Below are 13,790 nucleotides of genomic sequence, written 5' to 3'. Positions count from 1 at the left end.
TCCTGTCCCTGGGATCTGACCTCTGAAGCCTGAGCCTCAGCTCCCAGCCCCCACCCGCCCTGGCAGGTGAGGAGACAAGCCTCTCAGGCTGGTGAGTGTTGGTCAGCATTGATCCTCTGTGCAGGAATCTCTCCACTTTGCTCTCTGCACCCCCGTTGCTGCACTCTCCTCCGTGGCTCCAAAGCTTCCCTCCACACTCACCCCCCATCTCCACCAGTTAAGGAGCTTCCTAGTGTGTGCAGACTTTTCCTCCTTCACAGCTCCCTCCCAGAGGTGCAGGTCTCATCCCTATTCTTTGGTCTCTGTTTTTCCTTTCTTCTTTTGCGCTACCAAGGTACATGGGGAGTTTCTTGCCTTTTGGGAAGTCTGAGGTTTTCTGCCAGCATTCAGCAGGTGTTCTGTAGGAGTTGTTCCACATGTAGATATATTTTTGATGTATTTGTGGGGAGGAAAGTGATCTCCACGTCTTACTCCTCTGCCATCTTGAAGGTCCTCCCTGACACATCCCCCATCACTGTTTTATATATCACTTAAAACACACACACACACACACACACACACACACACACACACACAAAAACCTCCTGCTAATTTGAATGATACAATGCTTTCTCATTCCTTTGTTTGTAGTTACTGGAAAAGCCCTTGCAGACACAGACATATTTGTTTCACTAATATCAGATTTATTCCCTGCTATTGTTTCCATACCATTTTACCTACACAGCAACTTTTGTTTCAATGTTGAATCATAATACAATCTTTCTGAAGACATTTTAGAAGGCAGTAAAGTTCAACACATGTATTACCAACAAGTGCAGAACACAACCGAAGTACATGAACGACTTTGACCAGGTTTGGCTAGCACAAATGGTGACAACTATATCCTACCTCTCGTTGGGCCTGCAGCAATTATAAGATGCTATCAATTGGAGAAGCAACCCTATTTCCAAAATGTCAAAATACAAAAAAATGTGTATCTTTAAATCATTGAAATATGGCAACGTAACGTCTGTATATATCATCACTCAACTAGTATCAATACATGTTAATACACTGAAACACTTTTGCACTACTCAATGTAACAACATTTTTGGGTTTTAGTCCCTCCCTAGGTACTGGGGAATAAAAATCTGACTAAATCATAATCTTTGCCCTTTAGTATCATGAAGGCAACCAACACAGAAAGAAATATTTATAATACAAAATAAGAAGAGCCATAACGGAAGTAAGACAAAGTGCTATGGGAAAAGAAGAGGGAATGATTAATGCTGCTTAGGGGGAACTGCATTACTATTTTGTAACATGATCTTCATTACTCAATTTTCAAGGATATAATAACTTCATTTTTACGTGCTCCAACTCTAGGAAATTTCTTGAATTTAACTTGGGTTCTCAGACATTACTACTCTTTGATTTACTATTTAAATATGTAAAAACAAGTACAAAAACTTTTCTAGACAGAAATGTCAAACTCATATCAATTATGGGCAATTTAAAGTTTAGGGTATTTAAGGCAATGTTTTCTTTAAATTTTAAATAATAAAATTATTTAAGGGAGACAATAATCTTAAATAATATAAAAATCACTGAGTAACTTATTTAAAAAGAAATTTTAACAATAATTAAAAACTCGCTCTAGTCTTTCAACAGTGCTAGAAAAATTGTATGTCTGTATACAAAAAAAAAAATAAAGAACCTTGATTCATAGCTACAAAAATAAACCCAAAATAGATGATTTACCTAAATGTGAAAAACTAAAACTGTAAAATTTCTAGAAGAAAACAGAGAAGAAAGTCTTTGTGACCCTGATTAGGTAATTTTTTTAGATATGACACCAAAATCCCAATCTACAAAATAAAATGTGATAAATGAGACTTTAAGAGTTTCTTTTCTTCACTGATAAAAGAGTGAAAAAATAAATCACAGATTGGGAGAAAATATTTGCAAATCACCTGTCTGATAAAAGACTTTAATATAAAATATATAAAGAACTCTTCAAGAAGATATAAAGATGCTCAACATCATTAGGCATTAGGGAAATGCAAAACAAAACCACAATGAGAAACCATTTCACAGCCAGTAGGATGCTAAAACCAGAAAAACTGACAAAACCAAATAATGACTAGGATGTGGAGCAACCAGAACTCTCATACATTCCTGGTGGGAATGCAAAATGGTACAGCCACTTTGAAAATTGGTTTGGAAGTTTCTTATAACATTTAAAATATGCTTACCAAATAATCCTATGATCCCACTCCTAGGTATTTACCCAAGTGAAATGAAAACCTATGTTCCCACAAAAACCTGTATACAAATGTTCATAGTAGCTTTATTCATAACCATCAGAAATTGGAAACAACTCAAATGTACCTCCAGTGGAGGATGGATAAACAAACTGTGGTACATCCATACAATGGAATACTACTTGACAATAAAAGGGACAAACTCCACATTCACAATGACATGAATGAATCTCAAATGCATATGTTAAGTGAAAGAAACCAGACTCAAAAGACTACCTACTAAATGACTGCATTTATATGACATTCTTGTAAAAGGGACACAAAATAGATCAATGGGTGCCAGGGGGGTGGGACCTGACCACAAAGAGGTACTGATCAGGGCATAATGGGGTGATGGAACTGTTCTATATCTTAATTATCATAGGAGACACGTACATAATTGTATACATTTGTCAAAACCTACAAAAATTTACACTAAAAAAGATGAATTTTAATGTATGTAAGTTACATCTTAATTTTTACAAAATTCATACCAAATTAGAAAAATGACTTAAAATTAAAGGAACAACATATTTTGCCTAGCTCAAACCTAACATAAACAATCAGTGTCCACTCTGGGTTACTTCTACATAAGGAAAGAATTCTAAAAGAATACAGTGTAATTTACCAGGAAAGATAAATGTCTAGACTTAAAAGAGTAGTATAAATAAAATAAACTGGTAAACCTATTCCTTCAAATTTATTGAAACCTGAGTGGCAGATTTCCCTGTTTATGAAAACCCTGCCTTTTGACTAAGAACTACAGACACAGGGCGGCTGGTGGAAATGGCCACTTCGTTCAAATGGGAACGATGGACTCCATGAAACGAAGAGTACAAAGTATGGTGCTAAGTAAATACAGGACCAGTGGTAAACCAACAACAGCAACAAAACAAACAAAAAACTTTTTGTTAGAATTTGAAAATAACAAATTCAGTTAAAGCAATTCCTACTGCTGTTTGTTTCTCAAAACCAAACCAGTTGCTTAGACACATGCCTCTTTCTAACATGGAATGTGCTGACATTCAGCACATTTTATGAAAAAGGGACAAATGAATGAAATGTTTAGCTAGAAAAACTTGTCATCACCAACTTGACATGTGACTTTTAAGCTTTAGTAACTGCTTCACTATCCTCTGTAATTATAGAATTGAGTTTCCATCATTTTTTAAATTATTAATGATATTTTGAGGTAAGTGTTGCTTTAAACTTTTATACATTTTTGTCAGTTAAAAAAAAGAAACACAAATGGATTATTCTTGAGATGGCATTCAAGTCCACTTTCTGCCCTAAAGTGCTGTATTTATTTTGACATAAAACATTCTGAAGGTAGAGATAGATCCAAAAAAGGAAACACCAAAAACGTTATATTTTATGACATGGGGTTTTATTAGACAAAGTTAAACTTTTGGGGGTGAGCCTTGAATGAGGAATTTACAGATCAAGAGCAGCATTTCTACTCTGACACAGCGTAACCACATCAGCTTAGGCCAGTCTGCTAGCTCGCTGAGTCTCAGTTTCTTTCATTGTAAAATGAGGTACTGGATTAGGTTTTTAAAAAAGATTGTCTACGATAAACTAAACACACAAATATTGATCTGACACAGTGCTTTGAGAACCTTTGTGAGGTGTTTATTGGTAGTTTATTGGAATAAAATCACTATTGCCTTTGTACTCAAGAACTGGGTTTTTTCAAAGAAAACAGAAAAGCCTAGGCCTCAGTTGTATGGATATGCTGAAACAGAACTCAAACTCTCTCTTAATTATCATGACACCTTTTCAAATGAACAAGCATTTCTAAAGATGACCATGCTGATTAAAGAGTAGACAAGTTAAGTCAGCACTGCCCAGGGTTCAGTGCCTTTCTTCATCAGCAAAATGGCTTCCTTTAGCATCCTCCTTACTTTCTTTACCCAAATTGTTGAAAGTGACATTAAGACCAAGAACCATGGAACAGGGCTTCCCTGGTGACGCAGTGGTTGAGAGTCCACCTGCCGATGCAGGGCACACGGGTTCGTGCCCCGGTCCGGGAAGATCCCACATGCCGTGGACCGGCTGGGCCCGTGAGCCATGGCTGCTGAGCCTGCGCGTCCGGAGCCTGTGCTCCGCAACGGGAGAGGCCGCAACAGTGAGAGGCCCGCGTTCCGAGAACCATGGAACAAAAGAAAAAATTCCCTTATTTTTCCTCTTGCCTCTTTTCCACCATTTTAATGCATTTGAGAATCTACCCACTAGCCAGCAGTATCATCCATCCTTTAGAACCCTGACGTATATGCTCCTAACTGATCTATTTTCCTGTCATTACTTTCAGCCCCTGAGTTTTGAAACCAAGAAAAGCTACACCTTAAAAGTGGAGGGAGCCAATCCTCACCTAGAGATGCGTTTTCTGAACCTAGGCCCATTTCAGGACACAACCACAGTGCACATCAGTGTGGAAGATGTGGATGAGCCCCCTGTGTTTGAACCTGTCTTTTATTTTGTGGAGGTACCTGAAGATGTGGCAATTGGAACAACCATACAGATCATTTCTGCCAAGGATCCAGATGTGACCAACAACTCAATCAGGTTTTTCTACACATTTCACCTTACTCTTATATCCTGGAATCTTCCCTTATATCTAATTTTCTAGCACTTTTTCTCTGCTTCTTCCATCTCTGGACACTCTCCTATTTCTTTAAATTCTTTTCTTCTTAAATAATGTGGACTTTTCATGTTATTTAAAATGAAGTGCCATTATGTCTACAACTCACTGTCAGCTGGTTCAGCAACACACATACACACACCTCTCAATTCTCAACTGTGGCCTTATTGACATTTGGGGGTGGATAATTCTTTGTTGAGGGGGCTGCCTGTTCAATGTATTGTACAATGTTTAGCAGCATCTCTAGCCTCTACCTACAAAATGCTAGTAGCATCCCCTGAGTGGTAACAATCTAAAAAGTCCCCAGATATTGCCAAATAGACAGATACATAGATGTCAAAACGTTAAAAGTCGTTGAATCTTAGTGGTGAATATAAAGGTGATTACTGTACATTCTTTTAATTTTTATGAACCTTTGATTTTTTTACTTTAAAAAATGGAAAACACATATATAAACACATATTTCCATATACTATACAAAGAACAGACACAGAAACTACTACTGTTGTCAACAGCTTTGATGCCATGTAGAGTGGCTTTCTATTGCAAGCCCACATAACAACCTCTCCAAAGTATGTTTTGAACATCAAGATTCCAACCTAGATGCTTCGCCCTCAGGAGGGGTAGAGAGCTGCTCTTATAGCCATGGCCATCTCCTGTTGACTATGGAACCAAAGTGCAAACCGCTGGTGGACAGATTGACACTTCAACCTTCCAGAGCAACTGCCAAGCCTCTGAAGCTTGACACAAAAGATCAGGATTCCAAGGCTGTTTGAGGCCATCTGTCACGTTAATTGTTGAAAGCTACACAAATGGATCTAGGGCTTTAGTGCAGATAGCACATTTTAAACACACCCTGATTCATCAAAGGCCTTTTCTGTCAGCCGGTTACCTTCCTCACCTGATGCCATTTTGTATTTAATGAAAATGTGCTTTTGTAGTCTAATAAAGATGGGTCTCTCCTGAGTTTAACCATATGGGGGAAATCTGCTTCCTCTAACCAATTAGCAAACATTTTACATTTTCAGGCATTAAAATGGCTAAAATTATTTTGCTTGAATTCTGATATTTGATTTTTAGAAGAAAACTAATCTTTATGAGCTGTAACAATTTTATAGAAGTGATATTTCAACCTTAAGCTTTCTAAATGTATAATAGAAGTTAGTGGAATATTATCCCCAAAACAACAACACAAATGAAACCAATTCTATTATAAATTTATATTTGTAATATAAATATTATAGTTATATCAGAAGCCAAGAATATATATCTATCTTCTGATTAATCTATTCATATCAGAGACACTACTGTGGGAAAAAACTCTAGACAATAAAACTTTATGGAGGGAAAGTGTTTGAAATAAAACAAGCACAGTTTGAAAAAAATCAGATCTCATTTCTAAAAGAGTCAATCAGAATATCCAGTGGATGCTTCCACATCTTCTTTCCAGATACTGATTCTGGACTCCTACATGGTAAGCACTGGAAAAATGATTTTGTCAGGAGTCACACTACTAAATGACAAGCAAAAGAGACTGAAAGCAGTCAAGAAACAAGGAAATTCACACACACACACACACACACACACACACACACACACACACACACACACACACACACACACACACACACACACCCCTAGAGCAAATGTGCACTATTCAGGACTAAAGTCGTTATCTCAACACATATCTAGGAAGGAAGGAGAAACACCAGCAGGCCTAGATCCACTGCTGGCATGGAGCAAAATGAGGATACAAAATGAGGGAATCCTGTCTGGCTAACCGAAAATGCTGCTTCAGATGATGAGCCACTGAAAACTGTCAGTTGGCTGGCATGGCACTGATGCAATTAACATCAGGGAGGTCTATAGTAGGGTGCCTGTGTAGTCCAATACATCCCAGTCAGGAGGAATCCAAGAGTGAATAGGCGGGAGGCATAGAGCAGGGTCCACTGGGCTTATTCTAGTGCAGGGTTCTAGGTCTTGAAAGCGAAACTGGCAAGAACAAGGCAACAGCCACAGGCCTGGAGGTAACACGATAAACACGATAAGCGTTCAGGCACAGAAGATAAAGCAGAATTCCACTTATCATAACTAGAGATAATCGTCCCTCTGCATTTCGGCTGGAAAGAAGGAACAGAATTCATATTGTGAGATAGAGTCTCTGACCCTTTGTACTGTCCCACAGGAACAAAGAATGGTCTCTGGAGCCAAGCAGAACACCAGGGGTCCTGGATTCTGAGAAGGAAAAGCAACTAGAAGTCAAATCTCTGGCTATTACTTAATAAACCCATTTGGAAAGTACTTTCCTACATTATCTTTCACCAAATTGCTTGTTTTCTCCTTATTTATACTATAAAAGTTATTTTCTTTTAAAAATAATTTGAATATGCCATATGCCACTTGTCTATCTTGTGCATTTTTGTTGCAAATAAATGAGGTTCACATTCCTAAAAAGAAAATTCATATTAAATCACCCAAAAAACAACATACCACCTGAGGTTCAAATGCTATGGATAAAAGGTCACTGAACTTTTTAAAAAGATTATCAGGACTTTTATAATCTCATTTCTAGAAAGTTTATGGTGTGTTCAGGCATATAAGCTGGTCATCATTTATTAGTAAAGCCCAAAACTAAGTCTCCAGATTTAGTTATATGTACATGAAAATTACAATGTTTGGATCACCTAAATTTTTAATAAATGCTCAAGGAATTTCTAGCAAGCAGGAAACTGAACCATTAGGCAACTGAAATAGGCTCCTGCTCGTATGGAAACAGCTTGTCGCCCTGTGCCTTCCTAGAGTGTGTATGGATTCAGGGAGCCTGTCCATGACACCCTACCTCCAAAAGCACTCCTAAATTCAGAGAATGTCCTCAGCCAAGTAAACAAGCAGGGAGCTCAACGAACACCAGCTACTGTTGGCTGAAGGCAGTTCTGTATGTGTATGTTATGCCTATACATATGAGAATATTATGATGAGAGAAAGGAAAACCACCTACGTAATTCACTAGTGTGTCCCAATTTCCTCATTTTCTATCTGTATCTATGCCTTTAAATTTGTTCTCTTGAGTCCTGAAAATTGGCCCAGCGTCCCATTCAGAGTAATGAATGCTATCATTGCCTCAATTCAGGCCCCGCCTGGGAAATGGAAGAGGAATTCCACTTGAGGAAGGCTTCTCTGAGGCAGGCCTGCAGCGTTTCCTCTCAGTGTGTCAGCGGCAGTACTGTCATGGGTTCTGTCAGTTATTTCCATCATTCCATCTCCCCTACCATCTGTGACATTTGCTATGGCCTTGTAGGTTTGAATGCAGGAAGCTGGTTCATCATAGGCTGCCTCTCCCCTCAGCATTATGCCTACAACTTGGAGAGCTGCCATCAGGGTTACAGCTCTGTGGGCTGAATGGCTGGCTTTTCTCCTGTTTGGGGAGCTGAAAGAAAAGACTGTCAGGAGCCAACCAGTATTTTTTCTCTAAGATAAATTCAAATCTTAAAATAGCCAGTAAACTTTAAAACTAAATCACTAATTATACCTAAAAAAAAAAAAAACGCTCCAGTTAATTTTAAATTAACTTTGTAGGCATGTGTTTATTCTTTATTAAATAGTCAACTGTCGGCTATCATGGCTTAATCTATCTTCAAAAAACAGTTAAGGCTTTGTTTCCTTAAGCAATCTCATACATTCCATATGCCTAGGTTTGATTCCCAGCCGTGCAACCTTGGGTAAATGTCTTAACCTTTCCATGCTCCAGTTTTCTCACCTGTAAAATGGGGATGATAAATAGTACCTACCTCATAGGTTTATTGTGGGTATTATATGAGTCAATACAGGTAAGATGTTTAGAGCAGTGCCTGGCTACAGTAACAGGGTCAGAAGCAGAGAGAAGCATTACTTTACTTATTTAAATTTCCCAACACTTGGAGAGTTAGAACTGAAATGTTTCCAACTCCTCCAGCCTTTAGTGGTAACCTTTCCCTTTAATTCCTAATTCTCTGAACAGTCATCCTGAATCTCTGCAGGAAAAAATAAATACTCGAAACAAAATACTTTACCAAATAATACATATACTGGTATATACTTTATTTATTTATTTATATTGAAACAAAAGTTTTACCATCAATATTTACCCTTACTGGAATACAGTCTGGCATACATATACATGTTCTTTCTACACTAGTCACAACCCACCATATTTATTTCAGATTGAAAAACAATGCACTAAAGTAAAGAAACTACTTACTCCCATCAAATGGGCAGTATTTCCCAGTTTCAACAACTTTAAGATAGAGACTGCAATTGCTGGCAACTTTTTTTTTTTTTTTTTTTGGCCATGCTGCGCAGCTTGTGGGATCTTAGTTCCCTGATCAGGGATTGAACCTGGGCCCTCGGCAGTGAAAGCCCGGAGTCCTAACCACTGGACCACCAGGGAATTCCGCTGGCAACTTTTTTTAAATTAATTTTTACTGGATTATGGTTGATTTACAATGTTGTGTTAGTTTCAGGTTTACAGCAAAATGAATCAGTTATACATATACATATATCCACTCTTTTAGATTCTATTCCCATATAGGTCATTAAAGAGTATTGCGTAGAGTTCCCTGTGCTATACAGTAGGTTCTTATTAGTTATCTATTTTATATATAGTAGTGTGTATATATCAATCCCAATCTCCCAATGTATCCCTCCCCCCCGCACTTTGTCCTTGATAACCGTAAGTTTGTTTTCTACATCTGTGACTCTATTTCTGTTTTGAAAATAGGTTTGTTTGCAACCGCTGGCAACTTTAAATGGAATTTAGAACCCAATATGTTACAATAGCTTATATATATATAATATATAAGAAAGAGAATCATTTATATATAATTTACTGTATATTACATATACAATAGTTTATATATAAACACATGTATGTTTCAAATCTTACTGTTAGCTGCAAATTATTAGCTGTGTAACTGTATGAAAGTGACTTAACTTCTCTAAGTCCTAGTTTCCTGTTAGGTGAGATAATACCTACATCCTAGAGATCCTGTAGAATTTAAAAAGAAGCTATAGATAAATACAGCCCATCCTGAACTCTCCACAGACTGGCCTGTAACTTGCAACATTGTGCCTTCTAGAATTGCAGTTTCTCTGCTATTCCCCAGTAAACTCAAGTTCAGAAACCCCATTAAAGACTCTGGCCTAGAGTTTCCTCTTGCTCCTGTCTTTGCCACCCAACCAAAACCTGGACCTTCCTCTGTGGCCCTGCAGGGCATGCAGTGACTCCCCTCTGAGATCTAACAAATTTATGTGATTACAAGTTTAAACCCAAGAAGACCTTCAAGATGGCTGAGGGTAAGACATGGAGATCACCTTCCTCCACACAAATATATCAAAATACATCTACATGTGGAAAAACTTCTACAGAACACCTACTGAACACTGGCAGAAGACCTCAGACTTCCCAAAAGGCAAGAAACTCCGCACATACCTGGCTGTGTGGCTGACAGGGTCCTGGTGCTCTGGCCAGGTGTCAGGCCTGAGCCTCTGAGGTGGGAGAGCCGAGTTCAGGATACTGGGCCACCAGAAACCATCCAGCCCCATGTAATATCAATCGGCGATGGCGAGAGCTCTCCCAGAGACCTCCGTCTCAATGCTAAGACCCAGCTCCACTCAACAACCAGCAAGCTCCAGGGCTGGATACCCTATGCCAAACAACTAGCAAGACAAGAACACAACCCCACCCATTAGCACAGAGGCTGTCTAAAATCATAATAAGTTCACAGACACCCCAAAACATACCACCGGACACGGTCCTGCCGACCAGAAAGACAAGACCCAGCCTCATCCACCAGAACACAGGCACCAGTCCCCTCCACCACGAGGCCTACTCAACCACTGAACCAACCTGACCCAATGGGGGCAGACACCAAAAAAACGGGAACTACAAACCTGGAGACCCCAAACACAGTAAGTTAAGCAAAATGAGAAGGCAGAGAAATACACAGCAGATGAAGGAGCAAGTAAAAACTCACCAGACCAAACAAATGAAGAGGAAATAGGCAGTATACCTGAAAAAGAATTCAGAGTAATGAGAGTAAAGGTGATCCAAAATCGTGGAAACAGAATGGACAAAATACAAGAAATGTTTAACAAGGACCTAGAAGAACTACAGAGCAAACACACAATGATGAGTGACACAATAAATGATATTTAAAACTCTCCAGAAGGAATCAATAGCAGAATAACTGAGGCAGAAGAACAGATAAGTGAACTGAAGATAAAATAGTGGAAATAACTATCGCAGAGCATAATAAAGAAAAAAGAATGAAAAGAATTGAGGACAATCTCAGAGACCTCAGAGACAACATTAAACACACCAACATTCGAATTATAGGGATCCCAGAAGAAGAGAAAAAGAAAGGGACTGAGAAAATATTTGAAGAGATTGTAGTTAAAAACTTCCCTAATATGGGAAAGGAAATAGTCAATCAAGTCCAGGAAGCACAGAGAGTCCCATACAGGATAAATCCAAGGAGAACCACGCCAAGACACATATTAATCAAACTATCAAACATTAAATACAAAGAAAAAATATTAAAAGCAGCAAGGGAAAAGCAACAAATAACATACAAGGGAATCCCCATGAGGTTAACAGCTGATCTTTCAGCAGAAACTCTGCGAGCCAGAATGGAGTGGCAAGACATATTTAAAGTGATGAAAGGGAAGAACCTACAACCAAGATTACTCTACCCGGCAAGGATCTCATTCAGATTTGACGGAGAAATTAAAAGCTTTACAGACAAGCAAAAGCTAAGAGAATTCTGCGCCACCAAACCAGCTTTACAACAAATGCTAAAGGAACTTCTCTAGGCAGGAAACACGAGAGAAGGAAAAGACCTACAACTAAGAATTAAGAAAATGGTAATAGGAACATATATATCAATAATTACCTTGAATGTAAATGGATTAAATTCTCCAACCAAAAGACACAGACTGGATGAATGGATACAAAAACAAGACCCATATATATGCTGTCTACAAGAGACCCACTTCAGAGCCAGGGACACATACAGACTGAAAGTGAGGAATTGGAAAAAGATATTCCATGCAAATGGAAATCAAAAGAAAGCTGGAGTAGCAATTCTCATATCAGACAAAAGAGTCTTTAAAATAAAAATTGTCTGTGACAAGAGACAAAGCAGGACACCACATAATGATCAAGCGATCAATCCAAGAAGAAGATATAACAACTGTAAATATTTATGCACCCTACATAGGAGCACCTCAATACATAAGGCAAATGGTATCAGCCATAAAAGGGGAAATTGACAGTAATACAGTCATAGTAGAGGATTTTAACACCCCACTTTCACCAATGGACAGATCATCCAAAATGAAAATAAATAAGGAAACACAAGCTTTAAATTACACATTAAACAAGATGGATTTAATTGATATTTATAGGACATTTCATCCAAAAACAACAGAATACACTTTCTTCTCAAGTGCTCATGGGATGTTCTCCAGGGTAGATCATATCTTGGTTCACAAATCAAGCCTTGGGAAATTTAAGAAAATTGAAATCGTACCAAGTATCTTTTCTTACCACAACACTATAAGAGGAGATATCAATTACAGGAAAAAAAGTGTAAAACATGCAAACACATTGGAGGCTAAACAGTACACTACTAAATAACCAAGAGATCACTGAGGAAAACAAAGAGGAAATCAAAAAATACCTAGAAACAAATGACCATGGAAACACGATGACCCCAAACCTATGGGATGCAGAAAAAGCAGTTCTAAGATGGAAGTTCATAGCAATACAATCCCATCTGAAGAAATAAGAAAAAAACTCAAATAAACAACCTAAACTGACACCTAAAGCAACTGGAGGAAGAAGAACAAAAAAAACCCGAAGTTAGCAGAAGGAAAGAAATCAGAAAAATCAGATCAGAAATAAATGAAAAGGAAATGGAGGAAATGATAGCAAAGAACAATAAAACTAAAAGCTGGTTCTTTGAGAAGGCAAACAAAATTGATAAACCGTTAGCCAGACTCATCAAGGAAAAAGGGAAAAGACTCAAATCAATAGAATGAAACAGAAGAAGTAACAACTGACACTGCAGAAGTACAAAGGAACATGAGAGATTTCTACAAGCAACTATATGACAATAAAATGGACAACCTGGAAGAAAAGGACAAATTCTTAGAAAAGCACAACCGTCTGAGACTGAACCAGGAAGAAATAGAAAATATAAACAGACCAGTCACAAGCACTGAAATTGAAACTGTGATTAAAAATCTTCCAACAAGGGGCTTCCCTGGTGGCGCAGTGGTTGAGAGTCCACCTGCCGATGCAGGCGACACGGGTTCGTGCCCTGGTCTGGGAAGATCCCACATGCCGCGGAGCGGCTGGGCCCGTGAGCCATGGCCGCTGAGCCTGCGCGTCCGGAGCCTGTGCTCCACAATGGAACAGTGAGAGGCCCGCATACCGCAAAAAAAAAAAAAAAAAAAAAAAAAAAAAAAAAAAAATCTTCCAACAAAAGCCCAGAACCAGATGGCTTCACAGGCAAATTCTATCAAACATTTAGAGAAGAGCTAACACCTATCTCTCCCAAACTCTTCCAAAATATAGCACAGGGAGGAACACTCCCAAACTCATTCTACGAGGCCACCATCACCTGATACTGAAACCAGACAAGGATGTCACAAAAAAAGAAAACTACAGGCCAATATTACTGATGAGCATAGAGGCAAAAATCCTCAACAAAATACTAGTAAGCAGAATCCAACAGCACATTAAAAGGATCATACACATGATCAAGTGGGGTTTATCCCAGGAATGCAAGGATTCTACAGTATATGCAAATCAGTCAGTGTGATAC

At 38.5% G+C, this 13,790-nt stretch overlaps 1 protein-coding gene and 1 long non-coding RNA gene across 2 annotated transcripts in view; one reads left to right on the top strand and one right to left on the bottom strand.

Annotated features, from left to right (window-relative positions):
- The window catches only part of CDH20 (cadherin 20), a gene marked incomplete at both ends in the record, with an annotated part of 60,166 nt that overhangs the window by 25,872 nt on the left and 20,504 nt on the right, over positions 1-13,790 (top strand). The window contains one exon of the mRNA XM_079943099.1: positions 4,594-4,847. Coding sequence (XP_079799225.1) covers positions 4,594-4,847 — 254 coding nt within the window. The remainder of the gene's footprint in view (positions 1-4,593; positions 4,848-13,790) is intronic.
- LOC307197324 overlaps positions 1-13,790 on the bottom strand; it is a 202,818-nt gene that overhangs the window by 168,979 nt on the left and 20,049 nt on the right. The window lies entirely within an intron of this gene.

Source organism: Stenella coeruleoalba (assembly GCF_951394435.1).
Source record: "Stenella coeruleoalba genome assembly, chromosome: 14".
Lineage (NCBI taxonomy): Eukaryota > Metazoa > Chordata > Mammalia > Artiodactyla > Delphinidae > Stenella > Stenella coeruleoalba.
Note: the sequence above shows the minus strand (reverse complement) of the source record. Positions and strands in the feature narration are given on the sequence as shown.